General features: G+C 40.0%; 1 protein-coding gene across 2 annotated transcripts; it reads left to right on the top strand.

The window, feature by feature from the left end:
• Positions 1–3,233: 3,233 nt before the first annotated feature.
• gpr146 (G protein-coupled receptor 146) lies at positions 3,234–10,632 on the top strand. 2 transcript variants are annotated; one of them, XR_534245.2, is made up of 2 exons: positions 3,234–3,605; positions 5,414–5,723. XR_534245.2 is itself a non-coding variant. In XM_008415935.1 (2 exons), exon 2 carries the CDS (start codon positions 9,380–9,382, stop codon positions 10,379–10,381), a length of 1,002 nt encoding a protein of 333 aa, XP_008414157.1. In that variant the 5' UTR covers positions 3,234–3,605; positions 9,342–9,379; the 3' UTR covers positions 10,382–10,632. The 2 variants fall into 2 exon arrangements, 1 of the variants encoding a protein (XP_008414157.1); XM_008415935.1 differs by lacking the exon at positions 5,414–5,723 and adding an exon at positions 9,342–10,632.
• Positions 10,633–11,421: the final 789 nt, after the last annotated feature.

Genomic DNA, 11,421 nt, shown 5'->3' with positions numbered 1-11,421 from the left:
AAGACAGATCTGTTTTTTAATTAGTTTTATTCATGCTTTGTAAACTTTTATTCCCATCTTTTCCGTTCAGTTAACTAATGTGCAGCAGTACAACAGGATGTTCTATTGTACTTGCGGCATGAGATCCTTGGACAGAGAGATCTTTTTATGTAACTGTGTCTTATTATCAGAAAAGGCATTCAGAATTTGTCACATGCAATGAAAGATTACACTGTTATTATTCACAGTGCATCACTTTGTCCTGCTTTGGAAAACTGAAAAATCCTTGTATTTTCATATGTACTATGACCATAAAAGTACATACTTTAATTGTGCCTTATTGCAACAGAGCATGCTTACGCATTGTACATGCATTATTTTCTCAAATGCACTCAATGCTACACTTGCAGGAAAAACATGTATAACCTGGATTTCAATCCAATAGATTTTATATATCTTCCATAAGTTATGAGATAAGTTATGAGATTGTGCTAAAAAATATATATATATTTTCTTTTTTTAATTAGGATTTTTTGACAGTAATTGTCTGGTACTTCATACCAGGAAAATACAACCACAGCAGCATTTAACATGGCAAGTTTGAGTCAGGGCAGGACAAATTAAAACAGTGAAGTCCCTGTTCTTATACATAATCATATTATGTAGCCCTTAAATTCAATTAGTTTTTTCTGATTGAATTTCAGAATAAACTGGACAATGTGTTTTTGTTTTTGTAGTTTGAATTAATTTTATTATTTGTCCACTGTATACTGTTTCATTATGTGTGTAGAGGTTAAAAGAGGGAAACATTTTCTTAGAGTTCATTAAAACATTTACTTTCTTTTCTTTTCAATTGTGGGATTTAATTAGTGACTGATTCAGCCATTCACTTCAGAGTTTTGTTGTATTTCGACCAATGTAATGATTAATGTAAAGAGCAGAAAGCTACACATTTTTACACGGTGAGGTAATAATTAAGACCTTGTGTCAAAAACAGTTCATATCACTTTTAGCAGGCCACCAGGCGACGCCCAGAGTTCAAATTATTTTAGGGCTTTTAGTTGCACCTGTGATAAATTTTAACAGAGAATGTACTTATTACATATAACTCATTAGGAGCAATAAAAAAGATGAGGTGCTTCTCTACTTTTTTTTATAGCTCTGAACTATGTAACTATGATGCATTTTTATGATTTCCATTGCCGATCGTAAACTTTTGGTATCTATAGCAACACAAACAAGGGGATTTTCAGCTGGGTATGTCGTCTTTCATCAGGGTATTCTATGGTGTAATTAACTTCTGTTAGGAGGAGAAAGGCATGACGAAAACCAACTTGCCGTGCAACATGGTTTTCTATGTCAGGTTTGTTTGAGGCGCTGTTGCAGCAAAGAATTTACATCATAATCCTTAAGCTTCTTACTTCCCCTGTGTTGACGGATTCATTTAACAAAGCAGCACCTATACGTGTTTCATCATTTTAATAGACTGTTTATAAAATTGTAGTTATTTTCATCAAACCGTTAGCTACATAGAGGGGCAGAAAACCTTACTCCACTTATGAGTAATTAAACACAACACAATAGTTTTCAGAACTGTCTGAAAGTGAATATTTGGTTTGCTTGGGTTAAGCAAAACAACATTTTGTTTTGGAATCGTTCCAGGTGTGAGATAGATATTTCTTTCTCCAGAAGCTTGACCTTTGGTTTTAAATTAATAATGCAGAAATAATATTTCCCCTAAGAATCAATTTTCATTCTTTCGAAGAAGACATTTATACAGCAAGGCAGTGCTCTTATAAGCTCATTTGTTAAACAAATCACATGTTTGTCTCCAGCCAGCTTACTTTTTTAGTAAATAATTATCTATCTTTGTATCAGTGTTGGGATAAAGAACACTATCCTTTCTGTCCTTCTAGCACAATACAATCAATTCAAAGCAATATTTGTGTACTTTAACTAATACGTGGGGGTGGCAAGCTTCTGTTGGTCATTTGGGTTCATTGAAATAAGAAGGAAAAACCTAATTAAAATCAACTTTGAGTAACAATCTTATAAGTTTATGTTATAAAAATACTTCTCCAATCTGCACTCTAAAATAAGCCAATGTAGTTACATTATGATTGGAGTCATGTGGGATTTTTGTCTGAGGCCTGGTAGCAGTGTTTTGAACAATTTGCAACCACTTGAGGGAGGTTTTGCTAAAACATGTGTGCAGTTCATCGTAATAATTCAAATGTGATTAAACCAAAGAATGAATCATTATTTCCAGTTCAGGACGTGAGACAGTGGTGCTGAGTTTTGGCAATATTTGTCAGATGATAAAAACAGGAACAAGCCACAGTCTTGAATTGGACATCCAAAGTAAAATCAGAATCAAACTTTATAAAAAGGGGCCAAGACAAAAACATCATGTAAACCCTTTTTTTAATCAACCCGAAACCCGTCATTATTTATATGTTCTGTTGCTAAGGTAACAGGTAACACATTTCTGGTTAGAGTAACTCCGTAACAGAAAAGGATGAAGGGGTAAATAAAATTACAATTGCTTTATTATTTTTTAGCTTTTTAACAACATTTTGTTTTTGTTTAAAACATCTGGCTTTTAAACATCTGCACGCCTTGAACAAGGCAGTTGTTCAAGGCGTGCAACTGCCTTGAACATAAGTTTATAAAGGTTCCGAAATTTGCATTTGCATAAACCTTGAGAAAATATTAATTCTGAGTAAAATTGGTATTCCAAGTCAACAAAGCATGTATGTGTAAGAAATTAGATCAAACATTTTTACAAATTTTGACAATCTTTTTAGGTTTGTTACAGGAGAACCAAGAAGTAAACAACTTCTAAGAACCTTTCTAGAGAATCCTACTTTAAAAGTTATGAACTACAGCTGAGGCAGACACCAACAAAATTGCAGTACACCACTATTTTTCTATGTGCACAAAACAAGATGCATGGATTCACTGCCATACTTTTGCAATGCAAGGCCTACACAACATCTCTGACAACTGATACGCTTGACAAGTAATTTTCTATTTTAAATGCGTAACATAAAATATGGCCTATAATCTATGAGCCAAAGTGGGGGTATAACTTACCAACTGCTGTGCTAATTGTTTATGAAACACTGTACTTCTTTGTTTATTGTGTAGTGTCCATTCTTAAAGATGTTTCAAATTTGTATGTGCACTCGTGTGTTCACTCAAACCCCGCCCCCTGTGCGCTCTGTCCAATCAGAGTAGAGAACAGCCGCTGAGCAGCGGCGGCAGAGAGCGATGGGAGCAGACAGTTGGGGGAGGGGTCTGTGTGTGTGTGTATACACTGTAGGACTCAGCAGCAGCGGCAGCAACTCTACAGCCGTAGTAAAGTCTCTAACGGTCGGCCCCCTTTTTTTGACCGAAAGCCTCGTACAAAAAGTTGATAAATGACGGGGGACTTATCGAAAACCGGGTGAAGCAGCACTTGCTCGCCCCGAAGTCCTCCTTTATATTATCGCGGAGGACTAGGGGACACTTTTAATTCGTCCGTTTGTTTTCAAATGAAGCAACCGAGAAATGCCAGTGGAAATGCTACATCCGAATCCAATGCCTCCCTAGGTTTGTCACCGATCCAAACCCATACGCTTGTGGTAAGTTATCCTCTTTTTCTGTCATTTAATGCAGAAGGAATCTGATCAAATGTTTCTTCTTAAAGTAAGTTGAGGTGAATTTAACCCGCGAATAAATGGTAGACATGGGGGAGGAAAGCCGCTTTACTAATGTCTGCATATAGATGGGACGATAAAGGTAAACTAGCCACAGTCATCTGATTATTTAATTAGCGTAATATAGTGTGGTAACTTGTTTCACGCCAAAATTAGTATAGGTTAGTTTGTTTGTAGAGACCTGGCAGTTTAAACGACGCATTTGCATTCAGAAAACAACACCTGGGGATGTTTTCTTGGAGGTTAGGTCTCAAGTGCGGTAAAACGCTCCTCCACTCCCAATGGAGATGTTGTTTATATGGATACTACTCCATCTCTTGTTCAAATTTCATATACCATTGGCACCTAAATGTCATAGTATGTTCAGTTAGCCATAAGCAGTTTGTAGAGGGTTATAAAATGAAAACAGCTTTGAGATACCAGTGAATCTTATCTCTGAATCACATTGAAGGAAAGTCTTGTCCTCTTTCAAATTTTTTGAAATGGTGTAATGGTAACCCTTAATTAATAAGTGAACTTTAACAAATTAGCTTAATAATACATAATTAATAGTCAGATAAGTTTTGGTGATGAGGTTTGCTGTATTGGGTTATTTTCAGTTTGAGTATTAATATTAGAATACAGCCTTTTCTGAATTAAATGAAATCAAATAGTCCTTAAAAATAAGGCTTTGCACTTGTCAATTTCATGCACTTGACCAAATGGGACATAGGCGTGTAAGGGGGCCCAATTTAGAGGCAGTAAGCCTGCTTTGTGCTGACCATTGAACTCTCACTCCGCTGATGCCTGTCACTGTCAAACACATTGCCAGAAAGCACACCGGGGAGGCTGATTGTTATCTGTTTCTGACCAGAAGCAATTAGTTCCTAAGGCAAACTTTCCTTCTGCAAATTACAGCCTGATGCTGCTCAGCACTCTGTGCGAGATAGAAACGAAACAAAGACTTGCTCCTAGTTCAGCTTTTTTGTAGGTGTGAACTAACCGGCAAGTTAATGATTGATGAATGTCAGTAGCTTTAAAACAAAGTCTTTTGCTTGTGGTAATTTAGATGAATTCACGAGATGTCTGGAGCTCTTCTTTCAAGTCACAAATGCATAGTTTGTTACTGTTTCCAACAGCAGGTCATGCTATCTTATCTGGCTGTTTTGGGCTTTGCTGCTTTTACTGCTCTTCTCCAGGCGCAAGTAGGAAATCACGTGACGTCATCCAGCACTTTCTGTGAATAGGCTGCAAGTTCCTGTAAGCACATACGAGGGGTGCGGGCTGAGTATGTCACACTGCTCTCATCAGCTTGCCGGGTTTCTGGCTTCAGAATGCCGAGACGTCAGGCACGCGGGCGTCACTGATCGTGTTTTGGTGGGTCCGGCGCATGCTGAGACACGGCCTTCCCCTCTGGGAGTATTTAGTTTAAATAATTTTGACATGGATTTGTTTACAAAGTTCAGATGAAGCTAATCCAAGTCAGATTCATGTCTGACTTGGGTTGGCTGGAAGGAAACTTCTCAGGAGATGCCTCTTGGGCTTTGTTTTGGGTCGTTTTAATGCTGGAAGTATCAAGTAAAAGACTCAGACACATGTATATAGCAAGCTGAATAGTAGTACTACTTTGAAAAAAAGACACTAATCTAATTCAACAGCAGGAAAGGTTATTTAAAAGATGTATTCACAATGAAACATAATGTGCCATTATTTACAGAAATACGGTTGAAAAGTCTGTATTTTTGTTGTGACAGCATCTGAATCCAGTGCCTGCTGTGGTTCATCTTGTCTCCGTGGCCTTTCCTCAACCCCAAAAACATCACCCCCAGCTCCAGACTCCAGAACAGGCTTGGATAGGAAGGATTCTCATGACGCCAAATTAAAGCAGACACTGCTCATACAGCGTGAACTTGCACCTCGCTTGTTTTCCCCCCAGCTGAGTGGAAAACTAGAGCTCTCATTATCATGGGCTGCTGGCGAAATGTGCATAGCTGAAGTGCAATGGCTGTGACAACACCCTGGTAGATGTAGCTTGGAAAGAAAATATTAAAACAGTCAAAACCAGGAAGCCTCTATCGAAATATATTTCAAATTGCCTATAAAACTATGTAGTTTTTAATTTTCTTTTCCATTTTGTCTGATCTATCTTGCAGATTGGCTGCAAAAAAATAGCTCTACATGCACTTATAATGGAACATAGGATCGTTTGTCCTGACCTTGTTGATGTATGCTTGAAATCAAATAAGAGATTTCATGCAATCTACCTTAATTCACATTCATGAAGTGAATCTGCTGCTATATGCTCTGTTTGATTGAGATGTTGTATTAAATTATTATATATGGTTGTTCACCATATAATGCTGCTTGAAAAAGCAATCAGAAGATTAATACAATGTGGTCATTAAAGGGATGGTGATGGTGAGCTACAAAACTCGGGTGAATCACAAAATGGTGCCTTCTGTCACCTAAAATTTTGCCTGAGGTACAAAAGGACGCAATGACAATGTTTCGGTATGAAATGAAGGTACAAAGTGGGAGAGGTGCATCGACTCAGGCAAAGTAACTTGTGGGTTCAAAATGATGGCATCAAATTGGTGTCAAACCATTGGCTGCTAGTCATTTCACCACTTTTTCGACCAGTTTTGTCCTTTCATATGGAATATTTTCACATAGTTCATATCGACTCAAATGAACTCAAGGATCATGAGTTAATTTGTACCAGCATATTTATAACTACTTTCACAGCCAATAGATTCTGTAATAAGCTAATTCGATTACAATGGGATTCCCATTTTGTGTCTGAAGCAGTATATCTAATTAAGACTATTCATGAAAAAACATTGTGGCTAAATTATTCAAAAATATATCATCTGACCTAGGTTACGGTTGTTAAGCAGCATAAATAATAAATAAATAAACCTCCTCTTGATGTCATTTATTTATTAGGTATGTTTTTTGTAGTTAACCAACAGAATAAGCTGCCATGACACCAAACATAGCAGCAATAATTTCTGCAGGACATTTGTTGACATCCGCTGCTTTAGCTGTTGCTCTTCCATTTCCTGCTCGATGTTTGCTTCTGGTTGTGACATTGCCTCATAAACAACATATCCTATGCTCCTGATTTGGATTTTTATATATATATATATTTTTTTATACATTTTTCTTAATTTACTAGGGAAAAGAASCTTGGTCAACTTTCTTCCACAAGCGGCATAGGACATCTCATCCTCTCTGTGTGTGCACTGTGCCTTCAGACTAGTGAGAGATAATAAGGCGATTGTTTTACATACTGTGTGTGCTGTCCTGGAAAACAGGAAGCTTATTTTCTCGCTTGTGGTGTTTAGCTAAGCGAATTCAGTACTAATGGGGAAGTTTCTGTTGGCCCTAAAAAAAAAAAGGCAGCTTTTTAAAGATAATCATTAGCAGTTTGAAGGGAGCCAATGTGTTAATGAAAGGGGTGCGGGGGGCATAAATGTCTGCATAAAGCAGGTGCTAATGAATAAGGACAGCAAGCTGTGGTGCAGCAGGCCCTCTTTAATAAGCACCAACTTCCCCTAAAGTCATTTTCTCCTGAAGTAATTAAAGGTTATGGAAGGGGGTGAAGGAAGCAGAGATACTACAGAACATGTTCAAGGTATAGCAGGTAATCAATGGTMCTGGATCATTGCTAAATGTGAGCCATTATCAGTGTCTGTTTTAGTCAATGAGTCACCTAGCTGCTGTTTACAAAAGGGCTACCCAGTGCTTCTGTGACGAGGTTCTCTTTTTTTGTAAGGAGTAACTCTACACTCCCCCCATCCCTCCCCTCCCCGATCTGGCTCTAGTTTAGCTCTGAGCTCTAGCCTCCTCCATAGGCTCATTACAGAGCAGAGAGTAGGCCGTAGTGTGCATGTGTGTCTGAGGCTGAAAGCCAAAAACGGCCCCTCTGTAGTGGTGTTATGTAAGTGAACGGAAGAATGTTTTCCTTTTACTGGCATAGTTACTCATCGCCCTAAAAACAAAACTCCATTCGCTGCTCTTAGTGCCAGTGAGAGGTTTCGTGAAAATTCTGTCTAAGTCACTGCCCAAAACATAATTTCAGAAACATTCAGCTTTTTTTTTTTTTTTTTTTTTTTTTTTTTTAAGGAAGGCGAACATATTTAAACCAATGGAAATGAAATTGAGAGGATGCCAGTGTCTTGTAATGGCTCTCTATGAAATGTAAAATCTAATTTTCCTTATCATGTATATTAAATACAAATGTATTTAATATACATGATAAGAAAAATACAAATATTAAATACAAATGTATTTAATATCACCCGGGTGGATTATGATTGCTTTTTGCCAATCTGCACACACAGTCTGACGTGTGCATTCCTTTTTTTTTTTTTTTTAGTTTGTTTTTAACCTTTCCCTGAACTCCAGCCTAAAATTCTTTCGTCCACTGACCCTTCGACTTAGCCTGCCTCACATTTCACTTGTTATAAATCCAGCCATTAACACACTCCCAGCCGGGTGAACTTCGCAGAAACCTGAACATCGAAGATTAGTGCGCTCAGCTTTGAGAGCAACAGCAGCAGCAACAAATCTACGTGTAAAGTGTTCTTCTTTTTACCTCAGTTCTCCTCGGCCACCTGAAACGTTTGCAAGGCCGTTCCTACTTGTAACAAAGAAACTCAGAGTCGGAGGAGGACAGGAAAAGCTCGCCATGGTGTCAGACAAATACAGTTTTGTGTTCTGCCATCAAGGGCTTCTTTTGCTCTGCCAAGTAATGGTGAAATGGTGTGGGTTTGGAGGCTGAACTGCAAACATATTGTGAGGCGTTTGTATTCAGCCAGTCAGATGCAGTGAAGTGAAATTAACAACGTTACCCGGAGCACAATAGCCGACTCGCTGCTGACGTGCCTTTGTGTCAAGGCCGTGTCTGGTCCTCTGGCCAGCACAGAACGCAATAACAGAGCGAGCTGAAATCTGCTCATTAAGTGGCAAAAAAAAAGCAGACTGTATGTTTCACTAAACAGAACAATGCGTTCTTATGAATACATAATACAAAACTCAAGCTCTCACCTACATTCTGTTTATCTTTCCGCTTATAAATTCAATTTAGTTTCACAGCAAACGTCGTCTTAAGTTGCAGAAAAATCATTTTAGTTCCATCCTACATACATTCCAATTGATCCTAGTCATCAAACAGTACAGTATAGTCAATTAATTACTCAAAGTCGAATCACTGTCTTGCAATATTCACTCCTTCTGGACGAGCACGGATTGACAAACGTGTGCATTGTTGTTGACTTTACAGCAGTCCCTCCTACCGGGCATGCATGTAGCGACAGTGGAGAGGAAAAACTCCAATTTAGCAGGAAGAAACCTCCAGCTCAGTACAAGCAGCCGTCAGTCATGACCGACTAAGGGCCGGTCGAGAATCCGGTGCATGATTATTTTTGCTGTTCATGAAAGTTGAACAGCAGTAGTGCTGTTCCTGCTAGTAGCAGGAGAGATGGAACGTTTGGTTGATGGCAGCCTTATCTCAGCCGATGCTCTTGGCCAAATGGAATGCCAGACCTGAAAAAGCTTCTACGGAGAGAAACATAACTGAGGCAAAAAAAAGAGTTAACAGTCAAATGAATGCGCGACATTGTTAAATGGTTTCCTCGAGTTGTGTCAGCCATACCCTAACCTGTGTCTCTGTTACAGTGGATCTGAGGGAGCTTTGCCAGCGTTGGAGCCCAGCGATGTGGAGCAGCATGCTTTACAATGAGACGGACGCCATCGTGGACCTCCAGCTCTCCCAGGATTTGGGCCTCATCCTGTCGATCCTTTCCCTCGTCTACCTCCTGGTCTGCTTCCCTTTGGGGCTGTGCTATAACATCCTGCTGGTCGCGGTGAACCTCTCCAACAAGGTCTCCATGACCATGCCGGACGTCTACTTCGTCAACATGGCCATCGCGGGACTCGTGCTCAACCTGGTGGCGCCCGTGGAGCTCCTCAGCTCCACGTTCACTCGCTGGCACGCGTGGGAGTACAACGACGAGGTCCACATTACTCTGCTCATCCTTTTCAACATCTCGTCCCTGGTCATCATGTACTCCACCACGCTGCTCAGCCTGGACTACTACATAGAGCGGGCGCTGCCGCGGACGTACATGTCCAGCGTTTACAACACCAAGCACGTGTGCGGCTTCATTTGGGGCGGCGCCGTGTTGACCAGCTTCTCCTCGCTGCTCTTCTACGTGTGCAACCACATCTCCACCAAGATGGTCGAGTGCTCCAAGATGCAGAACAAGGAGGCGGCTGACGCCATCATGATGTTCATCGGTTACGCCGTTCCGGCCGTGGCCGTGCTTTACGCTTTCGTGCTCATTTTGCGCATCAGGAAGGAGTCCACTCCTCTGGATCAGGACTCGGCTCGCTTGGATCCATCTATACACCGGCTGCTGCTGGCGTCGGTGTGTGTGCAGTTTGTCCTATGGACCCCGTACTACATGACCCTCCTGGTGCACACGATCGCCGGTGCGCCAGGGTACATCAGCAACGGGCATTACCTGCCTTCCTATCACTTCATGAGGTGCGTGTCAAAGCTGCTGGCGTTCTCCAGCAGCTTTGCGATGCCTCTCATGTACAGACAGATGAACAAAAACTTCTCCGGCAAGCTTCAGCGGCTGCTCAGGAGGCTGCATTGCAGGGACCAGTCTTGCACTCATGAACACTCAGCAGTGCAGCAAGTGGTGACGTGAAACTCCCTCCACTCCACTCCCCCCGCCCCCTTTCCACCTCCTTGGCCCAGCCAGCACTTATCTCTCCCCTCTCCTCACTGCGCCACCCCTGCACAACCAGTGTGTGACTGGGCTTCCTCAACTATCTGGACTGCATGTGGAGCGTCATAGCTAACTGTGGAATTTCCTGTCCCCTTCCAGAGCTTAATCTGATCCTTCTCTCTGCAGTGACGGAACAGATCAAGGAAATAAAAAAAAACATTTGCTGCTTTTTTTTTTTTTTTTTTTTGGTCAGAGACAAAAGACATTTGGTAGTTTAAAGGTGTTAAAGTTTGTACAATCATCTGATATCAGTGAAGTTAGAGTTTAACCCAAACATCGAGGTAAGCTCACTATGGTAAGCTGTCTTGAAGCAGCATACCATAGTGGATGTTTGGCTTATACACGACTACCTACATTTCATCATGTGAATCGTAATTAATTTGTCATAGCATAAAAGCATTTTTTTTTTTCACACAAGCTGAATCAATAAGCTCGAAACCCAGAAATTAAATAATAGAGATGCACCAGTTGGGCTTTTCTTGGCCGACAAAGAAATATAGAAGTATAAATAACAAATGTTCTGGAGGTGGTTTGGTAAGAGGTATAGATCAAAATCAATGTCACTAACCTTGCTTTGTCTTTTTTAATAAACTGGAAAAAAAAAATGCATCAAAAGTCTAAAAAAAAAAATTGAATCATGCTTCAAAAATATTTGGAGTTCTCCATTTTGATGCATTTAATGGATCAGGAAAAAATGGATTCTTCAGTATTTGATTTGCCAGTCAAGACACTATTTTGATTTCTGGATGATTAATTGGTGCATCTCTATTAAATTATGTATCTTAGTGCTTCATACAACAGTGTAGCTATAGCGGTGAATGTAGCCGTCTCTAAGCAAAAATCCACCCGAATTAGAAGGCAACTTGGTTCGGTTTAATGTTACTGTTCAGGATTCTTAATCATATTACTTAATCTGCACATTTTTTAAGGGAAAGAACCTTTTTTTTTTTTTTTTTTTT

The sequence above is a fragment of the Poecilia reticulata genome, linkage group LG8 (genome assembly GCF_000633615.1).
Source record: "Poecilia reticulata strain Guanapo linkage group LG8, Guppy_female_1.0+MT, whole genome shotgun sequence".
NCBI lineage: Eukaryota > Metazoa > Chordata > Actinopteri > Cyprinodontiformes > Poeciliidae > Poecilia > Poecilia reticulata.
The sequence above is the reverse complement of the archived record's forward strand: the minus strand, read 5'-3'. Positions and strand labels throughout refer to the sequence as shown.